A 25,694-nucleotide genomic window follows, 5' to 3' on the forward strand; every position below is an offset into this window, starting at 1 on the left:
TTAGTAGTGAGAGGAAAGGAGGAAAGTGTTTTCTTTCTTTCTTTGTTGTATATTATGTTCACCAAAGACACTCTTTCTATAGGATTTGAAAGAGTTGTTACAAGGAGACTTAGAGCCCATTTGGATAGGATTAAATCTGATCAAATCAGCTTTTAATCTTCTTCGCTTTTTTTTTTTAACTTTTTTAGGTATTTGGTTTAAATAAAAAGTACTTTAAAAAGCTAAAATTGATTTAAAAGATCAAAAAGTGAGAGGTTGGTACTCCTAACTTTTTATTTTTAGATTAAAATTCTTTTAAGTTTGTCCAAAATATTTACCTTTTTTACCTCCCGATTTGTAGCATTTTTTTCTTTTTTTCTTTGTTGCTTCTCTCTGTCTCTTCCCTTCGGTTTTCTCTTCATCTTTCTCTTTTGTTTTTGCATTATTAGAATTAAAAATTATATATAATTAACTTATTTATGGTGTTAACAAAACACATTTAAGTCATTTTGACAATAAAAAAGTGATTAGCAACACTTTTTTACCTAAAACATCAACAATTATCTTTTCTGTTTCATCACTTCTATCCAAACACTTATCTGCTTAATTTATAAGCACTTATTTTCATCTTTTAAGCACATAATCTAAAAAGCTATTTTTTTTTAATCTTATCCTAGGGCTCTTAATGGTACTAAAGAACTATCAATCTACAAGTTTCATAATTCTTATTTGGAACTAATATTTTGAATAGATATATTTGTTTTCTTTGTAACGGAAAAGCTTTTTATTCTTTAGATTACACAAAATGCATTAATATGGAACTAATTCTACATCAATTGTCTTTCAAATTTAAATTTGGTGAGCAGGGGCGAATCCAGGGTGCTGGGTGGGGGTTCATGGAAACCCAGTAACTTTCGTACGGAACTATTATTTATATAGCGAAATCTAGTAAATATATAAGAATTATAAGTTAGGAACCCATAAATAAAGTATGTTGTTGGTCTAGTGGAGTAGATGGATTTGTAAAAGATTTATTGTCCTGGTTCAAATCCCCTTAACCACTATTTATTGTTATATTTGCTAAAGCAGGGAACCCACAAACATTAAATTGCCTTTGTTGGCGAGACTCTTGCACCAAATGAAGGCTCTCTAGCTAAAAGATGACTTAGGCAAATTGAAAAAAAAAAATTACATTCTTTATTGTATTTTCTATAGAAAAAGATACATGGAGAAATTCTTTTAGATAAACTTTATTTCGGAGTAGAGGCAATAGAAATAATTACCACAAAAAATTAAATAATAATAATAATAATTCAAAAAAAATTACGTGAATAGAATAGATCTAATTAAATAAGATTTCATGATACATTAATCCGATTCTTCACTGGTGCAGAGCATCCTTAAGGAAATAGAGGGAACTCATATGATCATCAATAACTGATGATGTTATTGGAATTGGAGTAAATCCTTGGTAATCTCCTTTTGCCTTTGCTAAGCATAAATCTCTAATGTACTTTGAAAGACCATCTTTCTGAATTAAAGGTTGATTCGCATACTCGTCAAATGCCATCCACTGCAAGTAAGAATTAATTGCTACGACATGTAGTAAAGTTTTTTAAAACTATCAGTGAATTATAACGATAGCGGGTTAATTACTTTTTCTTTCACCGGGCTCTGCCAATTACCATACATATATATATATATATATATATATATATATATATATATATATGTATGTATGTATGTATGTACATACATATATATATAAAGTATTCTTAATGCGTAGATGATAGAACTTGAACTCATAAAATGTACGTTACATATGTACATACCCGGGCTGCCTCAATTTCTAAGTCTTGCTTTTGGATGTCAAATGATAAAGGGCGCATCATGCAAAGGAAGAACAAGTCTGACTTGTTAAAGAATGAGTTGGGTATTTGCCTGCATGCAGCCCATGAAAAAATAATTAACAAGACTCGAGAAATCAATACATTCGCCACATGATTCTGCGGATTGAAATTAATGTCAAGAATTCTTTGTAACACACTATTCAATTTGCTGCATATTCAAATGCCAATTAATTGTTCTAATATTGACTTCTTCCAACTGATCGAATTGTCAATGTCTCTTATTTCACCAGCATAAGATTCCAAAATATTTGATGTAATATCTGAAAAGTTAAATCTTTTTGTGTACACAAAGGAAAGGTCGACCTTGACAAATTGAATCTTATTATTTTTGAATTGTTAGTAATCAAATTTCAATATTTGATCATGACTCTATAATATTCATTTTTTACTTCTACTAAAAATATGAAAAGTTAAATCTTATAGTCTTAGCCTCGACTCTAATTTCTTCTTTCGGAAATATTTTATGGCACAAGTTTCTTACCTGAATGCAAGCACTTCCAGAAATTCTGCGTCAATCTGCAATAAAAAGACAGAATTAAATCTTAGGGAAAAAATTACTACTCCACATTCGTCCACTGTACAAAAATTCGATGATCACTTTTACTTGTGTAGTTTGCAAAATCATGAGATAATTTATCACTTAATTTTTAAATTATTCTTATTAACTATAGTAAAGTTGCTGGTAAAGTTGTTGTCATGTGATCTCCAGGTCATGGCTTCAAGCCTTGGAAATAGCCTCTGACAGAAATGCAAGGTAAGGCTGCTTACGATACGCCGTTGTGATGGGGCCCTTCCCCAGACACCATGCATAGCGGTAGCTTTAGTGCACCGGACTGCCCTTTTTTTTTTTTTAATTATAACAGCTTTCTAATGCATTTTTTAAAATATTAAATTTATTTTATTCAAGGGTGAAATGGTAAAATTATCATTCTATTTATTGTTGTTTAAGACGGTGTGTCAAATCAAAGAAGTAAACTAGACGACACTACTTGTTGATTACATTAATAGCAGAAATGGTATATATATATCAGTGGATGGATTTTCATTGAATTAAATATGACGTGTTGCGGACTTACTCCAGTTTCTTCTTTTAGCTCCCTTATTGCACCTTCAAATATACTCTCGCCCTGCAAATCAAGAATAGCGCCTCGAGATACATGATGTGTTCTAAGAGCTGACTTTAGCTTATGTTAGAAAAACATAATCTTAGAAGGAAGTCCTTTTTTCACGCCTCAAAGCCACCTTAAGAGATACTGATCATATATTGTTTAGGAAAATACAGACGACTCCCTTCAGGATATGATAAAGCAATTTTGATACCTGCAAAATTTCTTTCGAAGGCCGGCCTAATTATAAAGTTAGCAACTGATCACTATTGTGAATAGCCATCTTAATTCATGAATATACATGTCTATTTAAATTTTCGTTTAACATAAAACTGAAACTACCCAGACTTTTAATATATGAAGCCTTTAAACTCATTTCACCTTCCGTAATGAGAAAATCGCACTTCATATATATTACAAATTATCTAGCAGCCTTAATTCAATTCGAAAGCAAATATACCTCCTCAACTGTTCCAGTAGGTATCTTCCATATGCCACTTCCCTTTAATCTGCCACAATTCTCTTGCACAACAAGCAACTGAAACCAACAATATTTTTATTTATTTTTTTTTTTTTGCAAATTTTAGAATTTAAATAAGCAGCTACTATCAAGATGCTCAACCATGCACATAGCTGTCCAAGATGATCTACACACTAATATTAATAACTAGAATGTACTCTTCTCGGGGTAAATAGTCGTATTGACTGTGCCTGCAAATAGGGAGCAATCGCCGTGTACTCTTTAGTGTTTCAGTTTTATGACACTTTTTTCTTGAGAGATTTCAAAATGAATGTGACTTTTTAATGTTTAAAAATTACTCTTGAACATTAATCATTTTACCTTCAATAAAAGTGCTCTCTTATATTTATATAAATATCAAGATATGTTTAAGAACATATTGTATTGTCCAAACCCTAGCAATGATTAGATAATATAGAAAATTACTTCATTGATCGGGAGTATTATATTGATGATATACCAAATCAAGAACAGATAGTTTCATGTATTATTAATTCTCTGCTTCAATTACTAGAAAAAAAAAAATTCTCTGCTTCTCAATTTATGTGAAATTATTTGATTTGACATGAAGTTTTAAAAAAAAGACATCACTTTTAAAATTTGTGATCTAAAATAAGTCATAGATACATTTATTTATATTTAAATTATATCATCAAGAGTAAAATGAAAAGTTTAACGCTAAATTATTTCTAACTAAGTAAAGTATAACACTCCTTTTAGGACAAACTAAAAAGAAAATAAATTAGAACCGATGGAGTAGTAATATTTTACACCAACTCTGTAAATTATACCTCTCTTTTGTGATTGAAGACAATAGCACCAATGCTCACTTTGTGTGAGGCATTTGCGGGGATGGTACTCTCACTATCAGCAATCCAATGCACAAGCATAAGGTAATAAGGTTCTGCATGATGGTACCAAAACCCTTCCTGTTGACATTTTAATTAATTAAGAATCTGATTTTGGTTCATAACAAGGTCGTTCATGTCGAATATATCCTCTAAAAATTTATTTTATTATTTTGGAGGATCCATTAACCCCCTTAAGCATACACCATCAAATAAGTTTTTAAGTACATGTACCGAAGAAAATACCTTAACTGCAATCTCAACCAAATTTGCAAATTCAATAGGCATTTTAATCCACACACCCTTCTTTCCCTACAAAATAAACATAATATTGTTAAGTACTAGATTCCCTTAGTAGAATCTTCCCCCACCATAATTTTGAGGAAAGTCCTGCAGAAGCAATAAATTAATCAACAAATTAAGTTATTATTAATACCCGCAGCTTCCACTCTCTTAAGGAATTTTTAAGCATGTAATGGAAGACATTGGGTTCGATAGGAGCCTCTACTTGTACAATAACGCCTCCATGCTCATCATTGATCGCTACAAGCAGATCATGAATCTTATTATTAATCTTCATAACACCATTTTGGATCAACATTTTCTCCATATAAAGATACTATTTGAATTAGATTAATTATTAGAATGCGGCAAATTAAAGAAGCTTGGTAGTGAATATGTAAAGTGAGATGCATGGCAAAATATGGGAGCAAGTAGTTTAAATAGGTAATTAGTCTGGTGCCGTGGTGGGTGGGCTATTTAGACCACCACTTTTATTTGTTGATTTCGTCTTTCTGGGTTTTACGTGATGATCATGTAATGTGGTACGTCCTATATCTTTTTTATTTTACAACTATATGGTATTACCACACAAAGGCAAAATACACAGGGCCTTAATTTTTTTTAGAAAATTTCACTAGACATCCGAACTCAGTTATGTTCCAATTGAATACATCAACTCCTAATAAAATATTTCAATTTATAGACATTTTTTATTCAAATTTTGAAAAAACTTTTGTTCTGTTTTCATTCATCTATAGATAGTTAAGTTAACCAAATACAATATATATGTCATCTCATTTAATTATAGACATCAAGCCAAGTTGAGATTTTATGGCTTATTGAGGCGAATGCGCATAACTAAAAAACATGACATCTTATGTGGTTAACTTATTTATATAATCAATGAATGATCAATGAGAACAAACATTTATTTTCTAACTTTGAATTGAAAGTATTTAATTGGATTTGAAACACTTAATTTATTAGGGGTTGATATTTATGCTTGATTCAAACGTGATTTAATTTAAGTATCTAAAATGATATCTAAATGAAATATCATGAAAAGTTTAATGAATTGGTTATCTATTAAGCCTATATTAGGAACCCAACAAGTCCGATGAGAAAAATTTGTCCCACGTTGAGAAACCATCCCCTTATCCAATTAGCACTCAGTTACCTGAGAAATCACATTATCTAAAGATGTGAAAATAAATAAATCATATACATATATTGTATATTCGTTTTCACCCCCTAACTTTGCTTTAAAAATTAAACCCCCTCAATATTGAATAATAATCATATGTTTCCATTTATCCTATACAATGTTCATTTTATCCTTATAATTTTAATCTTATACTTATGTAACTAGTCTAAAAATACGCGCCCACGCGTTTACCTCACTTCAATGTGTTCACTTATATTATTAAAAAAAAATGTCTGAACTAATAAATAAATTGACAATTTTATTAATTATGAAAAACGCTTAAACAACAAATTAACATATTCATCAAATATCATATAAAAGCATTAAAAACAACTTTAACTACATTAAAAAGTATTACCAAGACTATAGAACGACCTCCGTTACACGAGAAGAAAAGAAAAGAAATTGGAAATTAAAATGTGCAAGATAGTATATATTAGAGCTATATGACAATAGATATAACTAACACTTTATGTAGAATGTGGAACATATGCAATTAGAGAATCACAAAGTTTAATGATTCACATCTAACTCAAGTTTTTAAAGTGTTACAATTTTATAATTAAAATAAAAAGGAAAATAACTTACCTTGTATATATGGTTATATTAATTGGTTCTCCTTGATAAGAAAGATTTCTCTTTTTTGAAGTTAAAAATCTTGTAGACGAAAATTTTCATCTCATGTTAATTCTTAAAATAAGAAAAGAAGACGTAGAATAAGTGTGAATTAGATTTAAATATTACAATATATCACAAAATCTTTTAAAAGTTCATCAAGAGAAAGCATTTAACCCAAAGAAAAAAAAAAACTTCTTCCCTAAAAAATAATAAAGAAAATAAGCAATTGAGTATCAAAATAAGAAAAGCCAATTAAAATCATGAACAAATTATAAGTTGAATTTGACATATCACGAACAATCAACTTTCTCAAATAATATGAAGATTCAAATAGGTTATACACCATCAAATATTAAAATCTAATGATAATTAAAAAATCAAGCATAGAAAATACATATAACAAACAATTATAAAAAATATAAAGTGAGACTATTTACTAATATGATGTACTCCCTTCATTCCAAATCATCCGTCTGAAATTTCCTAATTTGATTTCTCATTTTACTTGTCCTTTTTCATTAATCAAGAAGAGACCAAAACAAAAATCCATATTTTACTCTTTGCATTAATTACTTTTTCTTTAAATTAAAATGTAAACATCATTTAATAGGGATACTATGGTAAACTAGCCATGTTATTAATTATTTTTCTTAATCAATGTGACATCTTAATTTGGGACGGGTAATTTGAGACGGAGGGAGTATTATTTAGGGCTTCAATTTATACTAATGTGACATTATTTTTTTTTCTTTTCTATAGAAAGACTTTTAAAAGGAATTCTGAATTTATAAAAGTCAAAAAAAAATTCTTCTGTAAAGAGAATTATCTAAATATGATAGACTTTTAGTTTTTTCTCTTTTCTTTTCTATTCAAAAGACTCTTAAAAATGATTTTCAATTTATAAAAGTCCAAAACCTTTTTTTCTCAAAAAAAAATAAATCTAAATATGAAATTTTTTATTTTTCTTTCGTAAATTATATTTCAATATTAGAATAACATGAATTCGATATAAACTAAACTTGTACAAATAGAAGTTTTAGGTGGGTTTTTTTCGCCGACGTTTTTTTTCTTTCCTTTGGTCAATCAACTTTTTAGGCCTTTGTTTTCCTTATATTTAAAATAATAAATATAAAATAACCTTTGTGGGTTATAGTTGATTTAGAATTCTGGAAAAAGTATTAGTTGAAATTAATTCTCATGACTTCAAATAAGGAAAGGTTTTATTAAAAAAAATATTTAATTAATTCTCAACTCTCAAGTATTAGAAAAAAAATTAAAAAGATGATTTTGTCTAAAGTAAAAACTTTTAATGAAGGGCAAAGAGTTCAGACAATATTTATAAGGTCCTTCACACTTTTAGTATATTATAGATTATAGATTATAGATACATCTTTATACTATATATAATATATATTTTTTAGGAAAAAAATACCTAAAAGAACAACATAAGTTTCAAAACTACTAAAAATTCCTCCACTTTTAAAATATTACATATATGCTAACATTTACAACTTTTACTAAAAGTTGAGATACGTGTTTAACACCTCGTCATTATACGCGGTTACTTTACCAAAATAGGATCGGTTTCTTCCTGATTATACACCATTTATTCTGTGGTGGTTTCAATCCAATTTCTCTCTCTAATCCAAACTTTTGAATTAAGGTAAATTCTTTCCCTAAAACCATATTCAATTTCTTCTAATCTTATCTGACGATTTTTTTTCAAAAAGAAATAATTTGGCACTGTGGTTACAAAGTGAATTTTTTATGTTTTTGTTGAACGAATTCTTTGGTTATCATTTTTTGGTCTACATTGTTTTGAATTAACATTATGAATAGAGATTTGGGACCATCTTTTAGTCTTGGATCTCTCAATTAGACAGTATCAAACATTATGAAGAAATTATAAACTTTATTCCGGGTAGTTTTGACTACGAATCTGTTAGTTTTGATGAAAATAGTTCTAAGCATAGAAACAATCCACATATTATGAAGAAATTACGGTAAAAGCATGCCAACAAGGATAAGAAAAAAGAAGTTTGTGTTTCTAAGAAAAGAGAACCTAACAGTTCTGGAGGTAAAGCTCCCCCGCTAAGAGAAGAAGAGTTGTTGAAGTTATTTTCAGAGATGAGCTTCCAAAGTTCTTTGCATGTTCAGATCAGTTGAATAAGGTGAGATACATATTTTGACTTGCATGACACGTTTTAAAATTTCTTGCATATATGATTTTTTTGTTTATAATTTTATGTAACGATCTAAAAATTTGATGAAATATGTGAAATTTATTATTTTGTATGATTTAACTATTTTACCCCTTCCCGTAGTTGAATTATGATATTTTTGGGGTGTGGGAGTAATTGACATGATTTTCAATGCATTTTGGTACCATTTATAGATATTGTTATTTTTAATGGCTTCGAGAGCCTTATTATAGACTTATGGAGATATCTTTTGATATGTGCGATGGATGGCTGAATGGATTACGTCAGCAACTCCTAAATATCGATTTTAGGATAGGTAGACCTTTGGTTTGGGTCCCAGTGCACCCGAGCTCATTTCGACCTATTGATCGAAAAGTTAGAAAATTAAAAATATGGGTGTGGGAACCACATTTGGTCGAAACGACCTCGAATAGAAAATCTGACTTTGCCAGCAGATCAAGAATGTAAATTTTAGTGTTTTAGCATATTTGGTGTGATTTTACAACTTTTAAAGCTCATTTTGACCCTCGATTTGGAAAAATACAATTTTCGATTTCGGGAGTCAACTTTTTGAAAATGATATTTTTTTTGAAAATCCGAATTTGTCAACACGTTGTAACGTCGAATTTAGTGTGGTTGCATAGTTCGTTTGCATATATCAGACTCCGAACGAATTTCGGACACCCATCAAAGTTCACATTGAACTAAAAAGAAATGAACCAATTTTTTTCTTCCACTATATATAGCAGTTTTTGGGCTTATTTTTCTTATTTTTCATCTTGTCTCTTAGGAGTTAAACCCTAAAAATAGTGTGAAAGCTTAAAAATAAAATTTGTAGGAGCTTGGGAAGCTAGATTAACACCTATTTCTTGGTTTTATTACGGATTTAAGGTAAGAATTTACCCTTTTCTTAGTAATTTCTTGATTAATTTCTCAAAACCTCAAAAATCTTAGGGCTTGATTTTAAACTCCAAATTTCACTTCTTTTCACTTGAGTAATATTTTTTCATCAGTTTAACCTTCAAACAACCCTGATTCTTGATTTTAATCCGAATTTCAAAGATTTTACCCAGTAAAGCTCAAAAATGGTTTTTCTTCAATTTGAACCTCATTTTTTACTCGATTTGACTTGAATTTTCAACTGTAGGTTCCTAAAAATATGAGAACATGTTTTTGAAGAAAAGTTTTAATTTTTCCCTTATTTTTCAGAAACTCATTTTGGGGGTCCGTTTTGACCCCGAACCAAAAGTAGTCAATATGGATATCGTTAGTTTTGTTTTAACGTGTAGATTTTATATTTGATAATTTTAGTAGAGTTTAAGATTGTTCATGAAAAGTAAGTTCATGGGTTCGAAGTGTAGCAGACCGGTTTTGACTTTTGAAATAGGTTATGGCTTAACTCTTTCAGACTGTGTTGGGTAGTTGTAATACCCCGAACTTTCTTTAAGTCGAGTTTCATCCTTAAGAAGAGTAAGGGCTGACTTTCTATGTGAAAAATATTTTAAACCGTGTAGAATTTTCCTAATATCGATTTTTTGTCATGTGGAGAATTGAATAAGCTTTCCGTCGATACTAAATTCATCAAAATCCAAAGTCAGGGTAAAAATTTATGGACGTTTTACAGAAAGTTGTCTGAACTGCCCAGGTGCGACGGGCAGGCCAACGGACCGTCGAGCTAGCGATGGACCTTCGCCCATATCCATCGCCATGAGGCAGTAGTCTCATTCACTGGCCAAGTACAACGGTCAGGACCAATGGACTGTCGAGCTAGTGACGGACCATCGCCCCTAGCCATTACGATGAGGCAGTAAGTGTCAGTTCTTATCCAGGTACGATGGTCAGTCCGACGGACCATCGACCCAACAATGAACCGTCGCATCCCACTGTCGCATGTCTCATTCAATGATTTTTAGTCATTTTAGAAAGGGCTTTTGGGTCCTTTTCCACCCTTTTAGCACCTATTTATATCAGTTCAAGGATCCCAACTTCATTATTCATCTATAACATCAAAATCTAGGATTTCTTTCAAGATTAAAAATCCAAGAACAAGATCAAAACCCTTCTTCAAGAAAACTCAAGAAACCAAGAATCTCTCCAAGAACCTACAAGAAAGAGTCTCCTAAGGTATGTTAGATGTTGATTCTTGGGTTTCTTCTACCCAAGAAGTCCAAGAATCCTTTTTATAATCACAAAGTTTATGTATTTATGAGATTTCATAATTTATGTGTATTGAAGTTCATGATTATGTGTTGTTGAGTTTTAATTCATGATTTAGACTGCAGGTATTAAGAATTGATTCTAGCATGTGATTAACTATGTGATATTCATGATAAACCCTCTTCAAGTTGTATGTTGGTTGATGAAATCATGACACTTGGGTGTAGTATTTGTTATATAACTAAAGCACGCTCCCCACATGTTTAACAAAATGCTTATGTGAAGGAAATAGAGTCAATATAGCATGGTTAGCAAGAAATCCCTAATTATGTATAAGTTCATGTAAGCCAAGTGTTTGTTGAAAAGCCTTATTAAATAATTTATGATATGTTGTATGCATTCCCATTCATGTGTATTCCTTATCGAGTGAACTTTGATATATTGGTATTCACTTCCTATACCATTCCATGTTCATGATATTTAAGTTATTGGTGAGATGTCACATTGATTATGTTGTTGATGATAGTCTATTGTCATATCATGTATGAGTTATCCTGTTTTATGATATTTGTGTTATCGAGTCCTGAGGGTATCTAATACCCAAAATTTAGCTTCTTTTCTAGAGCTGAGCCAGTCTCAAGATAATCTTATCCGTGCTATACTCAATAGAATTCAGATAGTTACAGAAATTAAGAAAATTTAGTGACCTCAGTATAAGTGCAATCTAGTCTCAGTATCAGTCTAATCCAACTTAGTATTCAGTTCTAACTCAACAGTATTCAGTAGTACTCAGTAGTATTCAGTATTTAGCTCAGACTTTAGTGAGACTCAGTAGGCTAACAAGAATTCAGTAGCATTTAGCCAGATAGTATAATCCAAGTGGCATTCCATCAGATAACAGAACCAAGTGAACTCAGTCAGATTAGTCAAGAAATATGAATAGTAATAGATTCAACTCAGTTTAAGTTCAATTAAGAATCAGTTCAGAGTCTTTCAGTTGGGAGTAGGAACTAGCACCGAGCGAGTGTAGGGATAACGGCTTCCCTGTTAGAGAGGTAGAGTCATTAGTAATAGTCCCTAAACTCTAGAACTGTGTAGCCAGCACAGGACCAAGATTCACCCGTTAGATTAAGGCTTGACTATCATACTGCCTTAGGCTTGACTTCTTGTTCAGGGTCACCCGTTAGAGAGGCTTGACCATAGTAGAGGTCTTTACCCGTGGCATGGTATTGACATCCTTCCAGTTGGGGTTATATTTTAGACCCCACTAGTTCAGATTTAGGGCATATCAGTTAAGGGAGAACTCCTACAGTTGCAGTTTTAGTATCAGTCTTCAGAGTAGAACTCAGATATTAGGACTGTCAGATACAGTCACCTATCTCAGTAAGGAAATTAGATAGTTCCATAGAATCATAGACCACCCACTAGATAGGCCTGGTATCACATAAAGTTAATCAGTTATTAGTACTAATAGATCCAGAGATCACCCATTAGATAGGCCTGTTCTCCAACTCATTCCATCATTTTTATTATTAAGAGATTCAGAGATCTTTTGCTTGATAGGTCTGATCTCAGATACAATCATTCCTTATCATTATTAGTAGATTAAGAGATCATCTATTAGAGAGGTTTGATCTCAGATTTAGTCAGTCAATAGTAGCAAGCTCAGAACTCAGTTATGGATATGAGTAGATTCAGTTATTCAGTATCCTAGAGTTAGTAAACTCAGATATCAGTATTAGTAGACCAAGTCATCAGTAAGTCAGTATTCAGAAACCAGTATTCAGAGTTCTTATTCAATGTTACTGCGATTCCAGTTTTGGTTTGTGCGTTCATGCGTATATCCCCATACAGTATTCTCATGATATTCAGTTAAGTAATGTTCATGCATAAGCCCTTGCATTCAGCCTTACCTTATCTAGCATACCAGTACATTCAAAGTACTGATGCATACTTTTCTGCACTATGGTGTCATATACCATAGGTTCAGACGTACGGGATCCAGAGCACCCATAGCATTCCAGACTCAGTCAGCAACAGTAGAGGTAGCAGTGAGTCCCCTTCATTCAAGGATGATCTATATTTTATTATGGCATTAGATTTGGTTTATTTTCAGCAGATGGAGTTAGTTGGAGACATGTCCCATCAATTCCACAGTTCAGACAGTTTGGAGGCTTTTCAGACAGATGTATCAGTATTCAGTTTTTAGTTTTGAGTATTTTAGATGTTTTGAACCTTATGGAAAGTTTCCGCCAATTTTCCATAATTATTTCATTATATTATACATTGCTCAGTTACAGGTACCAGTAGAGAGTTAGCTTGTGGTTCTTCGAGATCATGAGCACCGTATAGCATTCCGATTCCAGAAAAATCAAGGCATTACAGTAGTAAATGGTGATACAAAATGCATGTTAAGGATGAAAACTAATCATGAAAAATGACTATTTAAATATTGTGCCCGGGTGGGGGCCTATATGTGATGTAATTATGGAAATTGAGTTATTATGTGATATGTGTGACCATGTAGGGTCTTATGTGATAGTAATAGACTTGAATACATGTGAATAATTATATTGTATTATTAAGATGCTTAATATGATACCATTAATGTATTGTGATTATATTCATACTTTATTGGCATATGAGGCATATGAAAATTCAAGGATGAAACTAAAATAATAAGTGGATATTGGCTCACGTGGGTATAGAAATAAATCATTGTGGTTGGTTGTGAAAATATATCAAGTGGTTGGTTGTGGAAATATATCATGTGGTTGGTTGTAAAAATACTCATTGTGATTGGTTGTGAGCATCACATCCTCATATCATACTCATTCAGGAAACATTAGTACCACCGTGGAAATATTTGAGAAATACTGGCAACACCTTTTAAAACCCTCTCCGAGGGATGTGTCAGGAAAGAGATACTGTAACAACTTATAAAACCCTTTCTAAGGGATATACCAGAAAGAAGATATGAGATATATGGATTATATACAAGTTGACAAGCTCCCAATAGGTCCTACATTGGGAGGCTTGCCTCCGTAGGTGTATACGGGGATTGTGCGATGATCCTAAAGGTTGTACGACGACCTCGTACATCATCATCATCATTATCATCATATACATTGCACTTACTTTATTGTGTTTCTGTTGTGTTGTGTTGTTTTATTGACTTATCATCTATGTATTTGTCTTACCTTCTTTTACTTATAATTGATGATCTTGTATCTACATGTTCTCCCTTGTTCTATTTATATGTGACATAATGTATACTTGTGTTCTATTTTGGTGTGTTGTTTTAATATATAATATACATTAGAACTATTAGTGCAAGCGGTGTGGGCTACCATTGTGGGATATTTTCTTATTCCAGGTGACTTTCCATTATAATGTATTTTGAATGCTTTATTTTCTACTTTGCTTGGTCATCCTATGATACCTACTAAGTATAAGTGGACTGTACTCATGCCTACTGCACTCTTTCGGTACAGGTCCTAGCTTGAGTATGCCTCAGCTTGCTTGACTCAGGCGATTGTTAGAGCTTTCAAGGTAGCGGTTGAACATTTATGCATCCGAAGTTCACCTCTATTCTTTCTGTAGTAGTTATGTCATTATTAGTATTCAGAGATAGATATTATTCCTTTGTGGTTATTTTTCTGATGTATTTGACTCCTAGATTGTATTAGTAGTTCTTACACTATTGACACCTGGTTTTGGGCATGATTGGTATTTTGGATAAGTTCTTTCCACATTCATATGATTACTATTATGGTTATGCTTTATTCAAGAACCTTACCTTGGGAAATTTCTATTTTTTTCTCTTTTTGTACCAGTTTGAGTGATAGGCTTACTTGTCAAGGTACGTTGTGACAAGTGCTATCACGACCCTCATTTTTAGGTCATGATAAATTAGTATCAGAGCAGCCAGGTTTCATTAGTCTCAACTGTGTAAGATTGGGATGTCTAATAGAGTCTTGCGAATCGGTATGTAGACATTCGTATCTATTTTCGAGAGGCTATAAGATGTCTTTAGAAAATTTTTCTTATTTTATTATTTATCATGTGAAGTTCTTTAACACCTTGTGTTCTGAGTTATGCTTCACTCTTTCTACGAAGATGATGTAGCTTATACTATATTTTATCAATTGAGAGATGTGTAGAGATATTGATGGAGGTCACTTGTCAGTTTTAGACCCCGTGATTCTCCTGAGATGACTTGGGATCAGTTCGTCGAGGATTTTCTAGAGAGATTTGTGCCTTTTAGTTTAAGAGAACTATCATTTGGAGTAGGGCTCCATGACAGTTATTAAGTATGAGGCACATTTCCATGCCTTGTCCAGATATTCCTATGATGTTATTTCCATCAAGTCTGAGCAGATACAGAAGTTTGTAAAGGGTTTGGATGTTTACCTTCAGTTGGCTAAGTCTCAAATGTTTGTGTTTTGTGATTCTTTTTAGAGTATTATGGATCATGCTAAGATAAAAGAGGATATTCTTAGTACATCTCAAGGAGGCACCAAAAAGGCATGGTGTTTTAAGTGAGTTCAGGAGTTGGACCTTTTGAGACAGAGAGTTTAGAGGTTCTCATGTATACCATGATAGGCCAGTGCAGATGGCTTTACAGAGTTCAGGTGGTGGATCTTCTAGTTTAGCAGTTCAGGGTGGCCATTCGCACCTAGCTGAACTGTCTCCTATTGAGACTGGTTATTGAGGTTACTATGTGTGTGATGAGATTATTCATGTGTCCAAGGACTATCCCTGCCAGGTGATTTGGGCTACTCCTATTTCAGTTGTGAGGGGTAGAGATCTACTAGAGGAGCGAGAGGTAGAGGTGATGGAGCCTGCAGTAGTGGTTGTAGGGCCGCTCAGGAAGTTAGTGGTCATGGACAGTGTTATTCTATACTAGCCAGACCTAAGACAGGGGCTTTAGATACTATGATCTCAGGTATCATTCTTGTTTATTTTAGAACTATATCTGGGTTATTTGATCCCGAATTGACTTTTTCCTATGTGTCTATGTATTTTACTTTGGGTTTTGATTTTTTTAGTGAGCCTTTTGCTATGTCTATTCGTGTATCTACCTTGATAGGTGATTCTTTAGTGGTGGATCGGATCGACTGATCTTGTATTGTTACTTTTGTCGGGCGTGAGTTCTTGGTAGACTTGCTTGTGTTAGATATGGTCGATTTTGATGTTATTTTGTGTATGAGTTGGTTGGCTCCTTATAGTTGTCTTCAATTATATTGCTAAAACTGTGACTTTAACTTCACCGAATGTGTCAAAGATAGCTTAGAAGGGTAACTTTATTCGGGTTCTAAAAGGACTATATCTTTTGTTCAGGCTCGTAAATTGATTGAGTAGGGATGTTTATCTTACTTGGCTTGTATTCGTGAACCAGTGTTGCATTACCTTTTTTCTTAGATTCCATTGTATTGTCTGTGAGTTTATGAATGTGTTTTCTACAGATTTGCCTGGTATACCTACGGATCGAGATATTGATTTCTCTATTAATATTGAGACGGGCACTAAGCCCATTTTTATTCCTCCTTATAGGATGGCCTCAGCAGAGTTGAAGGAACTAAAGGATCAGTTGTAGGAGTTATTGAATAAGGGATTTATCCGACCTAGTGTTTTACGTTGAGGTATGTCTGTCTTGTTTGTGAAGAAAAAAGATAGGTCTATATGGATGTGTATTGATTATCGGCAGTGAAATAAGGTGACAGTTAAGAATAAGTATCCTCTTCCTCGCATTGATGATTTATTTGATCAGCTTCAGAGTGCTGCAGTGTTTTTAAAAATTAATTTGAGGTCCCGTTATCACCAGTTGAGGATTAGAGCTTTGGATATTCTGAAGATAACTTCTCGAAATCAATATGGTCATTACAAGTTCTTGGTCATGTCCTTCGGGTTAACCAATGCCCTCTGTCGTATTCATAGAGTTGATGAACTGGGTATTTATAGATGATATCTTGGTTTATTCCAAAAGTGAGATTGAGCATGAGGAGCATTTGCAGATTATGCTATAGAGATTAAGGGATGAGAAGTTGTATGCTAAGTTCTTTAAGTGGGAGTTTTAGTTGGAGTCTGCTTCTTTCTTGGATCATATGGTGACTAGAGAAGGTATTATAGTAGATCCAGCCAAGGTTACAGAGGTTTGTGATTGGGATAGACCTACTTCACCCATCCAGATTTAGAGTTCTGTAGGCTTAGTAGGCTATTATCGGCGTTTTGTTGAGGGTTCTTCTTCTATTACGGCTTTGTTGACCAAGTTGACCAAGAAGAAATTTTTTTTAAGTGGTCTAATTCTTGTGAGGCGAGCTTCAAAAAGTAAGGATTTTTTTATTTTAGCTTCTATCTTAACTTTGCCTAAGAAGGGCGTGGGTTTTACCATCTTTTGTGATGCTTCAGGTGTTGGGTTAGGTGTTGTGTTTATGCCGGAGGGCAAGATAATTACTTATGAATCCTGTTATTTGAAGCCTCATGAGAAGAATTATCCTAACCATGATTTGGAGTTATGCGCAGTTGTGTTTGCCTTGAAGTTGTGGAGGCACTACTTGTATGGAGTCCATTGTGAGATTTTCTCAGATCATCGTAGCTTTTAGTACTTCTTCACCCAGTGAGATCTTAATATGAGGCAACACCATTGGCTTTAGTTACTTAAGGATTATGACTTGATATTCTCTACCATCCTGGCAAAGCTAATATGGTTGCGGATGCCTTGAGCCAAAATTCGACTAGCATGGGTAGCTTGGCGCATCTTTTGACCCAGGAAAGGACTTTGGCGTTAGAGGTTCAGTTTATAGCTAACTAGATGGTTAGACTTGATATTTCAACACCTGGGCATATTTTGGCATTTATGGAGGCCAGATAATCTTTGATAGAGTAGATTTGAGTTCATCAGGTTGATGATGTTGGATTGAGGTTGACTCAAGATAAGGTGATGAGTGAGGAGACTAAGAAAGCCTTACTTGATTCAGATGGTGTTTTGAGGATTTGGGGTCGAGTTTATATGCCTAGAGTAGGTGATTGAATTAGGTTGATCTTGGAGGAGGCCCATTATTTCAGATATTTCATCCATCTAGGTATGACTAAGATGTATCATGATTTGAGACAGCACTACTGGTGGGGTGGTATGAGGTAAGATATAGCAAATGTTATGGCTCGTTGCCTATGTTGTCAGCGGGTAAAGGCCTAGCATATGAGACCTAGTGGGTTACTTTAGAGGTTACCCATTCTTGAGTGGAAGCGGGAACGGATCACCATAGACTTTGTGACTGGTTTACCTCGTACATCTCATGGTTCTGACAGTGTTGGGTTATCATGGATCGATTGACCAAGTTAACTCTTTTTATTTTGATTCAGACCTCATTCAGTAATGAGAGATTGGCCCGTATATACATTCATAAGATTGTCCATCTTCATGGTGTGCCGGTATCAGTTATTTCAGATTGAGATCCTGTGTTCATATCTCACTTTTTGAAGACTTTTCAGGATCAGTTGGGTACTCGATTGATCTCAGCACGGCATTTCACCCTCAGATTGATGGCCATTCAGAGCGAACTGTCCAGGTTTTGGAGGATATGCTCAGTACATGTGTGATGGATTTTGGTGGCCAGTGGGAGCAACATTTGGCTTTAGTAGATTTTGTATATAATAATAGCTACCATTCAATTATTAATATGGCTTCTTTTGAGGCATTGTATGGTAGGCGTTGTCGCTCCTTCGTAGGTTGGTTCGATGTGTCAAAGGTGACACCTCGAGGTACGAACTTACTTCGTGAGTCTTTGGATAGAGTTTGAGTCATTCAGGAAAGACTTAGAGCATCTCAGAGTAGGTAGAAGTGCTATGATGATCATATACTTCATGCCTTGAGATTTGGTGTTGGTGATCGTATTTTTCTTTAAGTTTCACCCATGAAGGGTATGATGAGGTTTGGGAAGAGGGGCAAGCTTAGCACTAGGTATATTGGTCCATTTGAGATTCTCCGAACTATTGGTGATGTGGCTTATGAATTGGCCTTGCCCCCTGATCTATCAGCCGTTCATTTAGTTTTTCATGTTTCTTTGCTTCTCCGCTATATTCTTGATGAGTATCTGTCATTCGTTGGGAGTCGGTTCAGCTAAACGAGTGGTTGTCTTTTGTTAAGGAGTCGGTTTTCATTTTGCTAGGGATGTTAGGCAGTTATGCTTTAGAAATATCTTTGTGGTTAAGGTTCAATGCGACATCGACCTATAGATGAGGCTACTTGGGAGGTTGATTCTGATATGCGTAGTTCCTATCCCTAGTTCTTTGTTGATTCAAGTAATTCTTTTGCCTTTAGTTCGAGGAAGAACCAGATTTTTAGTGGTGGATGATGTAACGATCTAAAAATTTGATGAAATATGTGAAATTTATGATTTTGTGTTATTTGACTGTTTTACCCCTCCCCGTAGTTGAATTATAATATTTCTGGAGTGTGAGAGCGATTAACATGGTTTTTGATGCATTTTGGTACCATTTATGCGATATTATAGTTTTTGATGGCTTCGAGAGCCTTATTGTAGACTTATGGGATATATTTTTATATGTGCGGAGGATGGCTGAACGGGCTCTGCCAGCAGCTCCGGAATATCAATTTTTGGCTAGGTAGACCTTTGTTCCGGGGCCTGGTGCACCCAAACTCATTTCGATCTATTGATCGAAAAGTTGGAAAAATTAAAAATATGGGTGTGAGACTCACATTTGGTCGAAACGACCTCGGATAGAAAATTTAACTTTTTCAGCAGATCCAGAATATCGATTTTAGGGTGTTAGCATATTTTGTATGATTTTACAGCTTTTAAATCTCATTTTGACGCTCGATTTGGAAAATTACAATTTTGGGTTTCGGGGGTCAACTTTTTGAAAATGATATTTTTTCGAAAATTCAACTTCACCAACGCATCCAAAACGTCGAATTTAGTGTGGTTGCATAGTTCGTTTTCATATATCAGACTTGAAACGAATCTCGGGCACCCCATCGAAGTTCACATTGAACCAAAAAGAAAAAAACTCAGCTTTTCCTTCCGTTAGTGCAGAAAATCTGCATTATATATAGCAGTTTTTGGGCTTATTTTTCTCATTTTTCATCTTGTCTCTTGGGAGTTAAATCTTAAAATAGTGTGGGAGCTTAAAAAAGAGTTTGTGGGAGTTTGGGAAGCTAGATTAACACCTATTTCTTGGTTTTATTATGGATTTAAGGTAAGAATTCACCTTTTCTTAGTAATTTATTGATTATTTTCTCAAAACCTCAAAAATCTTAGGGCTTAATTTTAAACCCCAATATCATTTCTTTTCACTTGAGTAATATTTTTATCTTATAACTACTAGTTTTTCATCAACTTAACCTTCAAAACAACTTCGATTCTTGATTTTAACCCGAATTTCAAAGACTTTACGCGGTAAAGCTCAAACATGATTTTTTTCAATTTGAACCTCATTTTTTACTTGATTTGACTTGGATTTTCTACTGTAGGTTCCTAAAAATAGGAGAACTTGTTTTTGAAGTAGAGTTCAAATTTTGTCCTTTTTTTTAAAACCCATTCCAAGGGTCTGTTTTGACCCCGAACCAAAAATAGTCAATATGAGTGTCATTGGTTTTATTTTGATGTGTAGATTTCATATTTGATATTTTTAGTGGATTTCAGGATCGTACGTGAAAAGTAAGGTCGTGGGTTTGAAGTGTAGCAGATTGATTTTGACTTTTGAGGTAGGTTATGGCTTAGCTCTTTCAGACTGTGTTGGGTAGGAAATAGTGATACAAAATACATGTTAAGGGTGAGAAATAATCATGAAAAATAATTGTTTATATGTTTCGCCCGTGTGGGGGCCTATATGTGATGTAATTATCGAAATTGAGTTATTGTATGATATGTGTGACCGTGTGGTCTTATGTGTATTAATAGCCTTGAATACATGTGAATAATTATATTGTGTTATTAAGATGCTTAATATAGTACCATTAGTGTATTCTGATTATATTCATACTTTATTGGCATATGAGACATATGGAAATTTGTAGATGAAACTAAAATAATGAGTGAATATTGGATCGCGTGATTGTGGAAATAAATCATTGTGGTTGGTTATGAAAATATATCTTATGGTTAGTTGTAGAAATATATCACGTGGTTAGTTGTGAAAATACTCATTGTGATTGGTTGTGAGCATTACATTCTCATATCATGATACATTGGTACCATCATGGAAACAACTGAGAAACACTGGCAACACCTTTTTAAAACCCTTTCGAGGGATGTATCAGGGAGGAGATATTGTAACACCTTATAAAACCTTTTTCGAAGGATATGCTGGAAAAGAGATATGAGATATGTGGATTGTATATGGGTTGACGAACCCCCTATGGGTCCTGCATTGGGAGGATTGCCCTTGTAGGTGTATACGAGGATTGTGTGATGATCCCAGAGGTTGTGCAATGACCTCGTGCATCATCATCATCATCATATACATTGTACTTACTTTATTGTGTTTGTGTTGTGTTGTATTGCTTTATTAACTTGTCATCTATGTATTTGTCTTACCTTCCTTTACTTGTATTTGATAATCTTGTATCTACATGTTCTCCCTTGTTCTACTTTTATGTGACATAATGTATATTTGTGTTCTATTTTGGTGTGTTGTTGTAATATATGATACACATTAGAAATGTTAGTTCAAGCGGTGTGGGCTACCATTGTGGGATATTTTCTCATTGCAGGTGATGTATCTTTATTGTGTATTTCGTATGCTTTATTTTCTACTTTGCTCGGTCAGCCTATGATACCTACTGAGTACAAGTGGACCGTACTCATGCCTATTGCGCCTTTTCGGTACAGGTCCTAACTCGAGTGCGCCTCAACTTGCTTGACTCAGGCGATTATTGGAGTTTCCAAAGTAGCGGTTGGACATTCATGTATCCGGAGTTCACCTCTATTCTTTCTATGGTTGTTATGTCTTTGTTAGTATTCGAAGATAGATATTATTCTTTTGTGGTTATTTTTCTGACGTATTTGACTCCTGAAATGTATTAGTAGTTCTTACACTATTGACACCTGATTTCGGGCATGTTGGCATTTTGGATATGTTCTATCTGCATTGTTATGATTACAATTATGGTTCAAATTTATTCTAGAAGCCTTACCTTGGGATATTTTTTTCTTTTTCTCTTTTTGTATTAGTTTGATTATAGGCTTACTTGTCAAGGTACGCCACGACAAGTGTCATCATAACCCTCATTTTTGGGTCATGATATTTTATTTATATCTTGTGTTTTTTATGTGTTATTGAAATTAACATAACAAAAGATACAAGTTTATAAGTTTATAGATACATAGTGTGTTAACTTGTATCAATGGGTTACTGTTAATGCATTTATATGTATCTTGTGTTGTTTAAATTTTATTGAAATAAGCATTACAATAGATACATGTTATTTCTTCTATGATACATATTGTACTTTCTTGTATATACGGTTAACTGAGTATGCAATTTAATGTATCTAGGGTTTTATTAGTATTATTGAAATAAGCAAATGAAAGATACATATTTTTAAGCTTTAAGATACATTTGTATAATCTTGTATCTATAGTATTATGTTCTTACAGTTTTTGTATATATTGTTCTGTGTTATTATAGCTTTATTGCATCTCATGTTATTTTAATATTTTAATTTTTTTTAGAAATTGAGTTATGTTATAAAGGAAATTCCAACGCATCCTCTAAGGTTTGGAAGTTATTGCAATTTAAAGTTTAAAGATGAGATTAAATAAGTTGTCGGTCAAGAAGTTATAGACTTATTTGAAAAGATAATTTTTGGATTTTATCTCAACATCCTTCTATCCAATTATATTGGACAAATTACAAAATGTCTTCTTATGCTTGAGATCGAGCAGGAAAATCAAGAAGAGATGCATGTGGTTGTCAAAGGCAACATTCTTAGATTTATGATCTATGAATTTGCATTGATAACTGAGTTTAAGTGTTATGGAAATATTGATGATTTTAGTTATGAGGATTCTTCTCCAAGTAGGCTTATGAGAAGGTATTTTCTCCAATCAACGAATGGAGTTGATAAGGAGGCATTGATTGAATGTTTTCTCAAGGGTAATTTTGACACCATAGAGGATTCTCTACAGATGACAATTCTATACTTTATCCACACGTTCATCTACTCACAGCTAAATGCTTCTCCTGTTCTATTTTTCAATTTCAAGATGGTGGAAGATGGAAAATACGAATTCTTTTCTTGCTGTAAAGTTGCTTTCTCTAGGTTGATGCCTCACTTAGGCAAGAATTTTTTGTGGAGAAGCAACTTTATAGGTTGGGTGGCATCCCTCAGGTTCTCAATGTGTGGATGTTAGAACTATGTTCAAATATTGATACCAAAGTTGTTGTGCTAGAGGGTAATCATATACTTCATAATTAAATTGGAAGGTTGTTACAGTCCGCCCTCAATTTATCAATTTATGATTGAAATGTTTAGCAAAGTACGATAGTGATTGAATATTTTTCATACATGGCGAGAAATTATTTTTAGTTTTAACACTAAACACTTTTACTGGTAAAAATTTTGTATCATACTGTTCATATTCAAACATTGTTCCTATTGCGGAGGAGTTGGAACAACTTGATTTGCCGCCATTGTATTTTTCAACATATCAACCCGGTACATCTTCGATGCCATCATCAACTGGTAATCCAGACCAAATGAGTTATAGAGTAAATGTACCTCAAGTTGCCACAGATCATGACAGTTTTGAAGACTTCAATACGACACCTCCATAATATTTGAAAAGAAAGTTGTTACATGTATCTAGTTCAGTAGCTGCACCTCAGTCAAAGAATGGAAAATCTGTTGCTCTAAGAAGAACCATAGTAAAAAAGAACAAAATCAGGTTCGGGCTTTAACAAAAAAATAGACTGTAGGTAATTTAATCTCAACATATGTTTAATATTGTTATACTGAAAATCTTTCTATATCGTGTCATTTTCATGCTATTCAACTACTTGCAAATCCATGAATTATAGAACAAAAGAAAAAAGATGTTGATGAATATACCTGCACAGACAGGAAGGAGCAATTGGTTAAAGCGGACTTAGATTCGCTAAAGTTGGAGATAAAGACATGTGTTAAGGCATATGTAAGTACCATTATATTCAAGCCGTATTAGTTTTCATTTTGTACAAATTTAACTAATTATCTATGCTTGTTTATTAGATGGATCTTAAATTTAACAACTTGGAGCGTGTTATGAATGAAAAATTCTCTAAAGTTCTTAAGTCCTTGCAGTTGAAGAATCAGAATGTTGAGAAGGTAACATACTTTATAGCATAATACAACTATTAACGACTATAATGGTTTTAACTTTGTTGCTCATATATTTACGCAGGAAGACATTGTAAAGCATATCCCGAAGGAGGTTGAATATTCAGATGACGTAGCTGATGGTGTAGGTCATCGTAGTCTCATTAGTCCACACAATACTCATACAAACCAGTAGAAATGAAGGTGGCCGAAGTCAACCAAGAACCACCACCTGTAATAGAAGATCAATATTCTGAAATAGTAATTTCATTAGCAATACAAGATACATATTTAATATCTTTTATCTCTTATAATTTTTATGTATCTTACCTTTAACTGTCTTTACTTAAGTGTTTATTATCTTGTATCTCATATTTTTACCTAATATTATATTGAAGATTCTTTTTCACTAAACAAAAATTTTTAGAAAAAAATTGGAAAACAGGGCCGGTGATAAGGTGATCATTCAGATGATGTTGTAGATGTTGCAGTACCTTCTAATGCAGACAATCTACAAAAAGACTCGGACAAAGAAGTTGAAATAGATGGTTCCAAACTCAATCAAGCATTAGCACCTGTCAAATATGGTGAACATGATGAATCGGTAATTTTTCATTATATTTATATACATATTGAATGATATATACATATAAAATCAAGCATTCAATTTGTTTTATCTAATTAACATGACTTTCTTTGCATGTTTAAGATGAAAATTTTTTAACTAGAACATATATGTAATATGTTTGTTCGTGTCATATGTTATTAATATTAGATATATATTAATTTTATGTATCTAGTAAATCATTTATATATCTTGCTTAATAAATTATTAACATAATTGTTTATTAGTTTGTATCTACATTTTAAGTAATGCAGTGATGAAGAATCTCGTTCACTTAAAATAAAAATATGGACAGTTAATTAATTACAATTTTGAGATTGAATAAAAAAATTATAACTGTTTTATGGCATATTCAGGATGATGGTATTGAGCAAATGGAAGACATGGTTGTTGAAGAAATGAAACCTCTTGACACTATTGTTCCAGTTCAAGTAAATGATATGACTTTGACAGTTTGTAAGTCTCCGCCAACAACTCCGAATGAATATTTTATTAGTGATACAAAAGTTGTGTCAGCCTGCCCTACACCACAAAAGGTCGTCTGAAAAAAATGAAACTTGTACAGCAAAATCAAAAGTCATCTAAGATATATCATTCTCCTTTTTTGATGCATTTTGGATCAAGTTTCAAAGGGAAAGAGAAGCTGGTTTCCACATAGCAAAAAAATACTCATTTGAAGGTTATGACATGTCAGGAAATTCTCCAAATACAATGATTGAAGTTTTTTAAAACTAGATAAAAGAAGGCCTTTATAAACAACACATGAACAAGTAAGTTCCCAAATTACTTATTCTAAATTAAAATGTAATATATAGTTTAGTACTTTTTTTAAAATCTATTGGTTTGTTATGTTACAGGAAAGATAAGGACGATCATTACAAGGTTAAATGTGCTAATCTTGAATTTCAAAAATTAGAGTT

General features: G+C 33.1%; 1 protein-coding gene across 1 annotated transcript; it reads right to left on the bottom strand.

The window, feature by feature from the left end:
• Positions 1-1,360: 1,360 nt before the first annotated feature.
• Positions 1,361-5,018, bottom strand: LOC107852269 (nudix hydrolase 2-like). Its single transcript, XM_016697328.2, has 8 exons — positions 4,800-5,018; positions 4,610-4,675; positions 4,307-4,444; positions 3,456-3,533; positions 2,966-3,016; positions 2,371-2,405; positions 1,812-1,920; positions 1,361-1,552 (listed from the first exon to the last, which is right to left on the bottom strand). Exons 1-8 carry the CDS (start codon positions 4,971-4,973, stop codon positions 1,361-1,363), a joined length of 843 nt encoding a protein of 280 aa, XP_016552814.2. The 5' UTR covers positions 4,974-5,018.
• Between the last annotated feature and the right edge of the window lie 20,676 nt (positions 5,019-25,694).

The sequence above is a fragment of the Capsicum annuum genome, chromosome 3 (genome assembly GCF_002878395.1).
Source record: "Capsicum annuum cultivar UCD-10X-F1 chromosome 3, UCD10Xv1.1, whole genome shotgun sequence".
NCBI lineage: Eukaryota > Viridiplantae > Streptophyta > Magnoliopsida > Solanales > Solanaceae > Capsicum > Capsicum annuum.

Excerpts from the sequence above, each read along its gene's own strand:
- LOC107852269 (XM_016697328.2), bottom strand. The coding sequence starts at position 4,973 with ATGGAGAAAATGTTGATCCAAAATGGTGTTATGAAGATTAATAATAAG. Across the intron at positions 4,676-4,799 it reads TAAGAGAGTGGAAGCTGCGG|GGAAAGAAGGGTGTGTGGAT; the intron begins GTATTAATAATA and ends TTTATTTTGTAG. Across the intron at positions 1,921-2,370 it reads CTGGAAGTGCTTGCATTCAG|GCAAATACCCAACTCATTCT; the intron begins GTAAGAAACTTG and ends GGCTGCATGCAG.